The sequence below is a fragment of the Henckelia pumila genome, chromosome 2 (assembly GCF_033568475.1).
Source record: "Henckelia pumila isolate YLH828 chromosome 2, ASM3356847v2, whole genome shotgun sequence".
Lineage (NCBI taxonomy): Eukaryota > Viridiplantae > Streptophyta > Magnoliopsida > Lamiales > Gesneriaceae > Henckelia > Henckelia pumila.
The window spans coordinates 165,261,636-165,276,171 of NC_133121.1; the positions used below are offsets into that span (position 1 = coordinate 165,261,636).

The following is a 14,536-nucleotide window of genomic DNA, read 5'->3' on the forward strand; positions in this document are numbered from 1 at the left end:
ATCTCATCAGGAAATACATCTGGGAATTCATCCACAACAGGAATGCTCTATATCCCAATACTCTCAGCGGACAAATAAACTGCATAGATAAGGTAACCTTCCCCGCCAGACTCTAGAGCTCGACAGGCTCTCAAAGCTGATACCAAAGGCATCGGGGGTCGCGCTCCCTCACCATAGAAAAACCAGCTCTCACTCCCTTCCGGATGAAAGCGTACTAATCTCTGATAGCAGTCCACTGAAGCTCGATAGGTAGTCAACATATCTATTCCCAGAATGCACTCAAAGTCGTCCATCGCCAGGACCATGAGATTTGCTAACAGAATGTTCCCTTCGAACTCTAAAGGGCAACCCATCACTAGACGCTTAGCCAAAGCAGATTGGCCCGTCGGAGTAGAAACAGACATCACTACGTCTAGTGCAATGCATGGTAACTTATGCCTCTTAACAAAACGTGCAGAAATGAAGGAATGAGATGCACCAGTGTCAATAAGTACAAGAGCAGGTATACCATAAAGCAAAAATGTACCTGCGATGACTTTCTCATTCTCCTCCACTGCCTGATAATGCCTCAAGGCAAAAACCGGGCCGAAAGCTCGTGGCCTCAAATGAGAACTCCCAGCAGGCTGTCCCTGCGACCTCTGCTGAATGGTGGCCTGAGAACCAGATCCTGAACTAGAACCAGAACCTCCTCCCCCAGATAATGGACAATCTCTCCGGATATGACCAGTCCCTCCACAACGAAAACAAGCTCCAGAAGCTCTACGGCACTTGTCGGATGGATGGTTCTTCCCACAGTGATCACAATTGTCCTTCTTACCAAAACGAACAACTCCAGCAGAGCTAGAGGAAGAAGAAGTAGATCCAGACTTCTTGAAAGATTGGGCACGGGGACCCAAAGAACTAGCAAACCTTGACTGAGGAAAAGACCTGTTCTGCCGAATGCTGTTTTAGTAACCCAGATACCATTTTAAGATAATAATATGTTAAACATGATTAAGGGTTGGTATTTAACCAATTTTGGAGTGTTATTGGACTTCAGAAGTAAAATTTGGGCTTTTTCATTTTGGGCCGGATAGTAAGTTCCGATCCCGGATAGTAAGCTCCGATCCCGGATAGTAAGCTCCGATCGGAACGGAAGCTCCGATCCTGGAACGGAAGTTCCGATCCCCAGCTGCCAGAAATGATCGATGACTCAGTCGCGAGTTTTGACAAGTGTCGGTCATAGAGCAGATCGGAAGCTCCGATCGTAGATCGGAAGTTCCGATCCTGGCGTGGCAGACATGCACGCAATGAGCTGGATCGGAAGCTCCGATCTCGAAATCGGAATTTCCGATCCTGGCCGAGAAATTTGCCTATAAATAGGGCTTCTCAGATTCATTTCTGAATTACGAATTCCCGAGTTTCCTTCTTCAGTTATATAGTGTGAGTTATACACTTGAGGGCCCTATCGGTTATAATAGAGGTTCTGGAATAACCAAGGGGTGGTTATAGTCATCCGGGACTAGCGACTCCAAAGGGCTAACTACGGACGAAGGTATGGTCCGGGAATCTATTTAAGTTTTGGGAGTACTTATTAGCTTAGTTAAGACTTATAGAATTTATGTAGTGATACGGTGAACTTTTGAATATAGGCTTGGAACCTAGGATCTACTTTACTTGAACTAGCCTAGAGGTACGTACACATTGACTGAGATTGCCAGCGAGTATATATGTTTATATGTTGCATTTATTTGGCATTATTATATGGCATGATGTATGTTTTACTGTTTTCTATACTCATATGTCATGTGCATATACACGTTGAGCCTATACCTTGTTATACCTGATTATAGAGCCGCTCAGCTCTATACTCGATAGTCTGTCACTGAGAGTACCGCGACGGCGGGGGCATTTATGTCTGTCTACTCTGGTGTACTAGACGAGTGTGGTTGCACCCAGAGGTTGATCCGTGCGGTGGCAGCACTCATATGGCGCCGGTTCTGAGCATGACTTTTCAGATGACCCTGTACCAGTCATCATGTTGCATGCATTATATACATATGTTTACTCATGTCTATGTACTGGGCGTAGCGCTCACGTCCTAGTTGTTATCTTGGACACCCTATTCTATGGGGCAGGTCGCAGGATGGACGGAGCTGGTAGTTCAAGGCAGGACTAGGGGGCAGGAGCCTTGAGGATTTTATTATACAGCAGGATTCGATATAGCTGTATAATGTTTACTGTTTAAGATTTCAATTTGGTTGTATCATTACAAATTTAAGTCTGGATTATGTTACTAAGCTGATATGTAAATTATGATTTTGTTTCCGCATGTCTTACTCTGTTAAGTTATTTTGCTGTATTAAGTTTAATGCATGCTATTAGTTGCCAGTTAGTAGGTGATACCATGCAGGGTCACTACATTTTTGGTATCAGAGCATGCATAGATTTTGGGATTAGTACTTGGGATTTAGAATTAGTTAGAGTAATTCTTGCGCATTTGGGGTTTTAATGTGCAATTCTTTTCAGGATATGGCTGACGAGAGTCACGGTAGTGTTGGCCAGGGAGGTGGTCATCATCATCGTCGCCATCATCATCAGGATGATCAACATCGTCCTCATGAGGGTCGACGTCGCTATACTATTAATAAGTTTATGCAGGTAGGACCGAAACCCTTAGTGGGAGGCGAGAATCCTGAACAAGCTAGAAGCTGGATGTCTAAACTTGAGAGCACGTTCCGAGCTTTCGAATGTACTGAGGAGCAGAAACTGGAAGTTCTAGAATTCGTTCTAGAGGATAGAGCACGTTTTTGGTGGGATGCCAAGGTTGCTCAGGCACGTACTGAGAGAGGACAGGTGACTTGGGGGGATTTCTGTCGGGAGTTTCAGAAATTATATTTTCCTCCGGCTGTTCGCCAAGCACGATCTATGGAATTGCTTACTTTGAGGCAAGGATCAATGACTATTGATCAGTATCAGCAGCGATTTCTTGATCTGCTACCTTTCAGTCCTCATATTAATGCGAGTGATGCGTCGAAGTATGATATCTTTCTGCAAGGCCTGAACCAAGATATCTACTCTCAGGTTGTCGTCTGTGATGACCCGGTGTCTTATGAGACTTTGGTGAACCGTTGCCGTCTTGTGGAGACTAGCAACAGGCGTGGACAGTTGATGATGCCAGCACAGCCTAGTGGATTTATTGAGCCTCGAGCTCAATCTGTTGTGTCATCTGTACCTACGTCTTCTTCTACTCCTACTACTTCATCTGGTTCTCGTGGTTCACGAGGTACTTTCCGCTTTGGGAAGAAGAAGAAGAAGGAGGAGTTTTGTAGCCACTGTGGTGGGAAGCATCCTGCAGCTTCATGTCGGAGAGCTACTGGGGCGTGTTATATTTGTGGTCAGCAGGGACATCTGCGGAGAGATTGTCCTCAACGTATGGGTTCTGCTAGTGGATCGGGATCACAGGTTGGATCTTAGGCTTCTATTGTTCCACGTCAGCAGCCAGCACCACAGAGTTCTTCTGGTTATCGTCCCCAGACTCAAGGGCAGGTGTTTGCTCTGTCTCAGGAGCAGGCTACTGAAGGAAGCGATCGCATGTTGGCAGGTAACTTCTTGTTATGTGGTATTCCTGCACTTGTATTAATTGATACTGGAGCATTGCATTCCTTTATTTCTAGTTGCTTCGTTAAGAGACATAGATTACCTTATGTATCATTAGATATGAATTTAGTTGTATCTACTCCGTTGGAGCAAGAGATAGTAACTAAGCGTCTAGTGATGGGTTGCCTTCTGGAGTTTGAGGGTAATGTGTTAATAGCTAATTTGATGATATTAGCGATGACAGATTTTGATTGTATATTGGGAATAGATATGCTGACTTTGTATCACGCTACTGTGGATTGTTATCAGCGTCTGGTACAGTTTCATCCCGTTGAGGGTGATAGCTGGTACTTTTATGGTGAGGGTGCGCGACCTCCGATGCCACTTGTTTCGGCTCTGAAGGCATGTCATGTCTTGGAGTCAGGTGGGGAGGGCTACCTCATCTATACAGTTGATATGTCCATGAGTAGTACGGGTATTGATCAGCTACCGGTTTTCAGCGAGTTTCCTGACGTATTCCCTGATGAGATTCCTGGTTTTCCTCCGGTTCGAGAGGTTGAATTTGGTATTGATCTAGTACCAGGAACTACGCCTATATCCCGAGCACCTTATCGTCTAGCACCGTCAGAGATGAGGGAATTGAAACAGCAGTTGCAAGATCTGCTTGATAAGGGATATATTCGTCCGAGTGTTTCTCCATGGGGAGCACCTGTTTTGTTTGTCAAGAAAAAAGATGGATCGATGCGATTATGTATTGATTACAGGCAGTTGAATCGTGTCACCATCAAGAATAAGTATCCTTTGCCGCGGATTGATGATCTGTTCGATCAACTACAGGGTACTTCTGTTTATTCGAAGATAGATCTGAGATCTGGATACCATCAGATGCGGGTACGAGACTCAGATATATCTATGACTGCTTTCAGGACCAGATACGGGCATTATGAATTTCTAGTGATGCCATTCGGTTTGACGAATGCACCGGCAGTCTTCATGAATCTGATGAATCAGGTATTTCGAGATTATCTGGATAGATTTGTCATCGTCTTCATAGATGATATTCTTGTCTATTCTCATGACAAGGATGAGCATGCACAGCATTTGAGGATTGTTCTACAGACGTTACGAGATAAGCAGCTATATGCGAAATTGAGCAAGTGTGAATTTTGGCTTGATCGGGTAGTATTTCTCGGTCATGTGATTTCTAATGAAGGGATATCTGTTGATCCTAGTAAGATAGAGGCAGTGCTGAACTGGTCTCGACCGACGACGGTTGCTGAGATTCGTAGTTTCTTGGGTCTAGCTGGATATTACCGTCGGTTCATCGAGAATTTTGCACAGTTGGCAAGGCCTTTGACTCAGCTTACACGGAAAGATGTTGCCTTCATTTGGTCCTCGGATTGTGAGGAGTCGTTTCACGAGCTGCGTAGACGTCTTACTACTGCACCTGTGCTAGCTCTACCTTCTGGATCAGGAGGTTATGTTGTTTATATTGATGCCTCTGATCAGGGGTTGGGATGTGTGTTGACACAGCATGGACATGTTATTGCCTATGCTTCTCGACAGCTGAAGACGCATGAGAATAACTATCCAGTGCATGATCTCGAGTTAGCCGCCATTGTATTTGCGCTCAAGATTTGGAGACATTATCTTTATGGCGAGAAATTTGAGATATTTACGGATCACAAGAGTTTGAAGTATTTATTCACTCAGGAAGAGTTGAATATGCGACAGAGACGCTGGATGGATCTCCTGAAGGATTATGATTGTGAAATCAAATATCATCCAGGTTCTGCTAATCTTACTGCTGATGCCTTGAGTCGGCAGGTGAGACTGTCTGCACTTCAGACTAATGAAATATCTTATATGATTCAAGAGTGCTGTTCATTGAGTTTTACGCTCAAGCACAAGAAAGGGAGGAATGGGATTCGTTTGTATACTATTCTATCTGAGCCAGCATTGTATTCTCGGATCAAAGATGCTCAGATATCTGATGTTAAGACTCAGCGATTGGCACGTCTAGCCAATGGAGTTAATACATCTGGATTCCATTTTCAGGCAGATGGTTTATTGTGCCTATCCAATAGAGTGGTTGTACCTAATGTTGCGGAGCTCAGGAATGATATTCTATCTCAAGCTCACAGGAGTCGATTATCCGTTCATCCTGGAAGTATGAAAATGTATAAGGACTTGCGAACTAGATTCTGGTGGAAGGGGATGAAGCGAAGTGTGTATCAATTTGTTTCGAGATGTTTGGTTTGTCAACAGGTCAAGGCTGAACATCGACGACCAGGTGGATTACTACAGAATCTTGAGATTCCCGAATGGAAGTGGGAGCACGTGACTATGGATTTTGTTACCTATTTGCCTATGACTTCACGTCAGTGTGATGCTATCTGGGTTGTCGTTGACCGTTTGACAAAATCAGCACATTTCATTCCTTATAATCGGGAGTATTCTTATGATCGCATGGCACGCTTATATATCCAAGAGATTGTGCGATTACATGGGATTACAGTGAGTATTGTTAGTGATAGAGATCCGCGATTTACTTCACGTTTTTGGGGTAGTTTTCAGCAAGCGTTGGGTACCACTCTGAGTTTGAGCACGGCGTATCATCCGGAGACTGACGGGCAGTCAGAGCGCACTATTCGTACGCTGGAGGATATGCTACGTTCTTCTGTTATGGATTTTGGCTTATCTTGGCAGGATCAGTTACCTTTGATTGAATTTGCCTACAATAACAGTTATCATCGTAGTATTGATATGTCACCATTTGAGGCATTGTATGGTCGACGGTGTCGTACTCCGTTATTCTGGGATGAAGTCGGGGAACGGCAAGTCGAGGGTCCTGAATTGGTACAGCAGATTGTAGACAAGGTAGATTTGATCAAGCATAGGATCAAAGTTGCTCAAGATAGACAAGCCAGTTATGCGAATATTCGCCGCAGGCCACTTCAGTTTGAGCCTGGTGAATATGTTTTTCTGCGAGTATCACCTTTCAGGAAGGTGATGAGATTCGGTGTGAAAGGCAAGTTGTCTCCTCGTTACATTGGGCCTTTCCAGATACTGGAGAAGATCGGAGATGTTGCTTATCGTTTGGCTTTACCGCCATCTCTTTCCAGTATACACAATGTTTTTCATGTGTCGTTGCTTCGACAGTACATAGCTGATGAATCTCATGTGATTCAGTCTACTGATATTCAGCTAGAGCCAGATCTGTCTTTTGTTGAACGACCAATCTGTATCCTAGACAGGAAGGAGAAAATTCTTCGGAACAAGACTATACCACTTGTGATGGTACAGTGGCAGCGCCGAGGCGTTGAAGAAGCAACTTGAGAAACTGAGAGTCGTATGCGAGCGGAATATCCTGAGTTGTTTGCTTTATATTTTTGATTACCATGTAAGATGTAATTACCGTTGTTGTAATAAGACATGGTTTGATGTTTCATATTGTTATCTTGATTTATCTTTAGATGTTATTTCGCGGGCGAAATATCTAAAGGTGGGGAGAATGTAGTAACCCAGATACCATTTTAAGATAATAATATGTTAAACATGATTAAGGGTTGGTATTTAACCAATTTCGGAGTGTTATTGGACTTCAGAAGTAAAATTTGGGCTTTTTCATTTTGGGCCGGATAGTAAGTTCCGATCCCGGATAGTAAGCTCCGATCCCGGATAGTAAGCTCCGATCGGAACGGAAGCTCCGATCCTGGAACGGAAGTTCCGATCCCCAGCTGCCAGAAATGATCGATGACTCAGTCGCGAGTTTTGACAAGTGTCGGTCATAGAGCAGATCGGAAGCTCCGATCGTAGATCGGAAGTTCCGATCCTGGCGTGGCAGACATGCACGCAATGAGCTGGATCGGAAGCTCCGATCTCGAAATCGGAATTTCCGATCCTGGCCGAGAAATTTGCCTATAAATAGGGCTTCTCAGATTCATTTCTGAATTACGAATTCCCGAGTTTCCTTCTTCAGTTATATAGTGTGAGTTATACACTTGAGGGCCCTATCGGTTATAATAGAGGTTCTGGAATAACCAAGGGGTGGTTATAGTCATCCGGGACTAGCGACTCCAAAGGGCTAACTACGGACGAAGGTATGGTCCGGGAATCTATTTAAGTTTTGGGAGTACTTATTAGCTTAGTTAAGGCTTATAGAATTTATGTAGTGATACGGTGAACTTTTGAATATAGGCTTGGAACCTAGGATCTACTTTACTTGAACTAGCCTAGAGGTACGTACACATTGACTGAGATTGCCAGCGAGTATATATGTTTATATGTTGCATTTATTTGGCATTATTATATGGCATGATGTATGTTTTACCATTTTCTATACTCATATGTCATGTGCATATACACGTTGAGCCTATACCTTGTTATACCTGATTATAGAGCCGCTCAGCTCTATACTCGATAGTCTGTCACTGAGAGTACCGCGACGGCGGGGGCATTTATGTCTGTCTACTCTGGTGTACTAGACGAGTGTGGTTGCACCCAGAGGTTGATCCGTGCGGTGGCAGCACTCATATGGCGCCGGTTCTGAGCATGACTTTTCAGATGACCCTGTACCAGTCATCATGTTGCATGCATTATATACATATGTTTACTCATGTCTATGTACTGGGCGTAGCGCTCACGTCCTAGTTGTTATCTTGGACACCCTATTCTATGGGGCAGGTCGCAGGATGGACGGAGCTGGTAGTTCAAGGCAGGACTAGGGGGCAGGAGCCTTGAGGATTTTATTATACAGCAGGATTCAATATAGCTGTATAATGTTTACTGTTTAAGATTTCAATTTGGTTGTATCATTACAGATTTAAGTCTGGATTATGTTACTAAGCTGATATGTAAATTATGGTTTTGTTTCCGCATGTCTTACTCTGTTAAGTTATTTTGCTGTATTAAGTTTAATGCATGCTATTAGTTGCCAGTTAGTAGGTGATACCATGCAAGGTCACTACAGCTGTCCTCCGCCTGGTGACAACGGCTCACCAAACCCTCGTAGGACATGTCATCGCCAACCGCCACATGGTCATGGATCTTAGGGTTAAGGCCCTGAAGGAACAGATTATACTTCATCCCAGAGCAATCAGCGATCTCGGGGCAATAGGATAGCAGATCAAAGAACTTCTGCTGATACTCATCGATAGACATGGCTCCCTGTCGCAGACTCAGTAGCTTGCCTGCCTTCGACTGACGGAGTGCAGGAGGAAAATACAGCTTCTGAAAAGCTATGCGGAACTCGGCCCAGGTGGCCACTCCTCTCGCCGCAACAAAAGATGCAGAAGTAAACCTCCACCACCTGCGCGCACGTCCATCCAGAAGATAACCCAGGGTCTCCATCTTCTGCTCCTCGGTGCAGTGGAAAGTCTGAAAAGTCATCTCTATGCGGTCTAACCAGTTCTCCGCATCCTCCGGAGACTCACCTCCAACTAAGGGCGTAGGACCCATAGCTAAGAATCGACGCACAGTGAAATGCTCGTCGTCATGATGACGATGATGCCGTTCTCGACGACGCTCTCGGTCGGCATCGCCCCAACGACCGCCTCCACTTCCGTGGCTACTCTTATCATCGTAGTTTTCCATCTACAAAAATACCTCATGATGAGACTAAATCCCAAGAATACTTTTGCATGCTCTGATACCATAAATGTAGTGACCTTTATCTGGAGCACCTACTAAACAGAACTTAGGCATGCAATTAACTTAATTAAACAGATATCAAAATAATCTTGCGGAAACCATAAACAAATACAATCCCAAGGAAAGGAATCTGTAATTTATCCGAATATTATACAACCAAATCAAATAGCTGTATCAACCCAAAACAACAGAAATAAAAACCTAGACGAAGCTCCAGCTGGCCAACCACTGACTAGCCCCTCTTGGATCCATCCGCCTCGTCCAATCGCAAACCTGCCCCATGGAATAGGGTGTCCAGAACACAGAGTACGAGACATGAGCATAAAACGCTCAGTACGAGAGTATGAGTATACATGCATGAAAAGTGAACTCCCTATAAACTCGAGGTCAAGGATCAGGTACAAAGACAGACCGGGCCTTGGTATGTAGCACGTTGTGCCATCGCTTCAGGAGGTGGCTCCCATAACATAATACCAGTGGATATGCCGGACCCAAATCGATGGAAGTCCAACCACTAATAGGATAGGGAAAAACCCTACTAACAGACATCTCGAAGGAGATAGCTCAGTATGCAAATGAATGCAGCATAAATCAATGACATATAAATCATGCAGTCACATAATACATGCATACTCAGTCAGGATATCTCGAACAGTACTTTCGTACCTCAAATACTAGGCAAGTGCTATCAGTCCTAGGTCCACGCCTATAATCCGCGCTACACTGCCAAATGATACTACTATCATTATAGCGCTCTAAAAGCCTTAACTAAGCTAAAGCATACTCCTAAATATTTTTAGGAAGCAAAAGCTATACCTTCGTCCGTCGTTAGCCCTTTGCTGTCGAGTGCCTCAAAACTAGGCCACAACTCCGCTACGATGCCTGGATCGCTATGCCACCTCCGGATTCCTGACGGGACGCCTAGAATTCCCTAGATCTGAGTTAGAAGTCTAAGGAATCGAGAGAGAAGAGAGGGATCGGTGCACTCAAAAATGAGCTCGGCACCCCCTATTTATAGACGGAGTTCGGATCATCCGAACTGGACTTCGGGTCGTCCGAACACGTTCGGGTCGTCCGAACCCGATATTATGTCAGCATGATGACGTCATCCATGACGACTGTTGGCAGCACATTTGGAGCGTCCGAACCACTCATCGGATCGTCCGAACCCTGACTTCGGACCGTTCGAACCTTGACTTCGGAGCCTCCGATCTCGATGACCCTCAAACCATTTTCAAGTGTTCTGAATCTAATTCCGGACTCCGTTAACCCATTAAGAGTTCCCTTAATCATGTTTACTCTTAATTAGTAGGATTAATGAATTGATTAACACTTAATCAATGATTTCGGGTACGGGCTACTACACAATTTATCTGGTAGAGGACATCCAAGAGCTGATTCAGCTTGGGTCGCAGATTTGATGAAGAATAAATTGAGGGGAAAGCCATCTTACCATCCCTGTGCAATGGTGAAAGATGTACACAGAGATTTTGGAGTAGATTTAGAGTATCACAAGGCTTGGAAGGGCAAGGAATTATCTATGCATGATCTCCATGGCACAGATAAGGGGTGTTATGACAAATTGAGATGGTATTGCCGTGCAGTTAGAGAAACAAATCCTGGTAGTGTGGCAGATTGTGAGATTGATGTAGTAACCAATAAATTCAAACGGTTATTCCTTTGTTTTAATGCATGTGCAGTTGGTTTTGCTACTGGTTGTAGACCAATGATTTTTCTCGATGGAACTCATATTAAGAACAAATATAAAGGTAGTATCCTACTTGAAGTGGCAAAAGATGCCAATGATGATCTTTTTACATTGGCATACGCTGTAGTGGATGCTGAGAATGATTCGAATTGGGAATGGTTTTGTTTTCATTTGAGAGGTGTCCTTGTTTTGCAACATATCATGGTGTTTGAAAAGTTCACTTTTTTCTCAGATAGACATCCCGGTATTATCAAGGCTGTTAAGCTATTATTTTCGGGAAGTCACCATGCGTATTGTTTGAGGCACTTGGTGGATAATTTTGTGAAGCAGGTTAGTAAGTAATTTAAATTTTTGTTTGAAATCTTCACATAGTATTATTTATTGATGGTCATATAAATGTGTTAACTTTCTTGTAATTGAAGGTCTTGCGAAGTTATCCGCTGCACAACAAAAAACATTGGTCATCTGTGTTCAAGAAAGCTGCATATGCCCCTTCACAACAAGAATTTACACGCCACATTAATAATATTTTGGAATCCATGCCTCGTGCTAGTACTTTTATCACAAGTTCTGATCCACAAAGTTGGGCAAATGCTTTGTTTCCTGGTAGGCGATTGGGTGTAATAAATAATAACATTGCCGAATGTTGGAACAATTGGGTTAAACCAGCTCGTCATCTTCCAATTGTTTCTATGGTGGATCATGTACGTGTGCAAATCATGAACATGATGCACAGACGACGGGAAACAACATCGGTCATGGTTCAAGAATTAAGCCCGAAGAAGGAGAAGGCTCTAGCTAGCACATATATTGAATCCAAAAACTTGAGTATTAACAAATCATGTGGTTGGAAATTTGAGGTAGTTGATGGTAATAAATCATTTGCGGTTGATTTGAATGAATGGACTTGTTCATGCAAATCTTGGAAGATTAATATGCTTCCGTGCAAGCATGCTTGTGCAGCTATTAAATCAAAGTCAATGTCGTTATATGCCTTTTGTGATCGGTATTTCCATATTGAAATGTATCGTCAAGCATATAAAGGAATGATCAATCCCATACCGACATTTGACATGTATGAGAACAACAATGATGAAGGATCTGTAATCAATGCTCCGGATATACGAAGTCAACCAGGTTGTAGAAGGACTAAGAGGATTCCATCTCAAGTTGAAACACGTGTGTCAAAGTGTGGTCGTTGTCATAAGCCAGGGCACAACAGACATAGTTGCAAAGAAGCTATAGAATAGGTTTATATGGTTAATTGGAACAGTATCTCAATATTGAGTCTACTTATAATGATTTACTTGTCGACATCCTTTCTTATTATATATTATTATTACGAAGTATTGATAACTAATTACTTTTTTTACATTTTTGCAGCAGAAAAAGGAGAGAGGAAGGGCAATTGATCGTGGATTTGCCTGCTAGGAAGCATACGCGTTCCAGTGGTGGATTTGTGGTTTAGTTTTAGTTTAATGGTTTCAGTTCTTAGACATTTTAGTCCGAAGTTTGTGGAGTTCTAGTTATTTATGGTTTAGCGTTGCCTAGATGGTTCTTGTGTTTGTATTGTGCACAACTTATTGATATGCTTGTTATCGTTGACGTTTAACCTTGATGGTGTTGTTATTTGGTGTTGCTGAAAACATTAACATGGATGATGGTTTTTTTGTGCACACATGGCTAGTTTGATAAATGACCAACACATGTCGGATTTGTTTACTGAATATTAGTACATATACTAAGAAATCAGGTTCACTCAATCTACACATATGGTACAACATACACTACAGTAAGGTATAATTGTCGAGATTTCATTTATAAATGATTCGATCGATCGATATATGGTACAACATACATGAAATTATACTCTATTGAGTATATACCAAATGGTTTTACTATCTTAGACATGAAATTCAACAAGTCTTGCTTTGTTGCAACGTTCTTGGTTTACCATGATATGTACTTTATTATCGGTCATATGTACTTAAATACTGACTTGGATATACCTTATTTTCTTAAATATGTACTCTAGTTAGGTCTTTCAATATTTATTGTCAAATTATTATTTGTCACTAAATTTTAGTGACTATTACCCAAAGTGCACATGCATGTCCTATTTTCACCTCATCAACTTAATGAATAAATCCGAGAAAATGCTTGTGATTATGCGTAAATTATACTATATTGAGTATATACCAAATGGTTTTACTATCTTAGACATGAAATTCAACAAGTCTTGCTTTGTTGCAATGTTCTTGGTTTACCATGATATGTACTTTATTATCGGTCATATGTACTTAAATACTGACTTGGATGTACCTTATTTTCTTAAATATGTACTCTAGTTATGTCTTTCAATATTTATTGTCAACTTATTATTTGCCACTAAATTTAAGTAACTATTACCCAATGTGCTTGTTTTACGACGTTATGTACTTTATTATCGGTCATTTGTACTTTATGGTAGGCTTGGTTGTCCCCTAATTTTCTGAAATATGTACTCTCGTTAGTTCTTTCAATATTTATTGGTTAGTGCATATTTATTTGCCAAAAAATTTTATTCACTAACCAAAGTGCACATGCATCTCCTATATTCACCTCCTCAACGTAGTGAATAAATCGGAGGCTATGCTTGTGATTAAACGTCAATTATACTATATTTAGTAGATACCAAATGCTTTTAATAACTTAGACATGAAATTCCTCAAGTCTCACTTTATTCCAATGCGCTTGTTTTACGAAGTTATGTACTTTATTATCGGTCGTTTGTACTTTATGGTAGGCTTGGCTGTACCTAATTTTCTGAAATATGTACTCTCGTTAGTTCTTTCAATTTTTATTGGTTAGTGCATATTTATTTGCCAAGGAATTTTATTCACTAACCAAAGTGCACATGCATGTCCTATATTCACCTCCTCAACGTAGTGAATAAATCGGAGGCTATGCTTGTGTTTAGACGTTAATTATACTATATTTATTAGATACCAAATGCTTTTAATAACTTAGACATGAAATTCCTCAAGTCTCACTTTATTCCAATGTGCTTGTTTTACGACGTTATGTACTTTATTATCGGTCATTTGTACTTTATGGTAGGCTTGGCTGTACCTAATTTTCTGAAATCTGTACTCTCGTTAGTTCTTTCAATTTTTATTGGTTAGTGCATATTTATTTGCCAAGGAATTTTATTCACTAACCAAAGTGCACATTCATCTCCTATATTCACCTCCTCAACGTAGTGAATAAATCGGAGGCTATGCTTGTGATTAGATGTCAATTATACTATATTTAGTAGATAACAAATGCTTTTAATAAATTAGACATGAAATTTCTCAAGTCTCACTTTATTCCAATGTGCTTGTTTTACGACGTTATATACTTTATTATTGGTCGTTTGTACTTTATGGTAGGCTTGGCTGTACCTAATTTTCTGAAATATGTACTCTCGTTAGTTCTTTCAATTTTTATTGGTTAGTGCATATTTATTACCAAGGAATTTTATTCACTAACCAAAGTGCACATGCATCTCCTATATTCACCTCCTCAACGTAGTGAATAAATCGGAGGCATGCTTGTGATTAGATGTCAATTATA

General features: G+C 41.8%; 1 protein-coding gene across 1 annotated transcript; it reads left to right on the forward strand.

The window, feature by feature from the left end:
- The first annotated feature begins 10,696 nt into the window (after positions 1 to 10,696).
- LOC140878875 (uncharacterized) lies at positions 10,697 to 12,407 on the forward strand. Its single transcript, XM_073282499.1, has 3 exons — positions 10,697 to 11,269; positions 11,362 to 12,128; positions 12,323 to 12,407. The coding sequence occupies exons 1-3, from the start codon at positions 10,697 to 10,699 to the stop codon at positions 12,405 to 12,407; spliced, it is 1,425 nt and encodes a 474-aa protein (XP_073138600.1).
- The last annotated feature ends 2,129 nt before the right edge of the window (positions 12,408 to 14,536 follow it).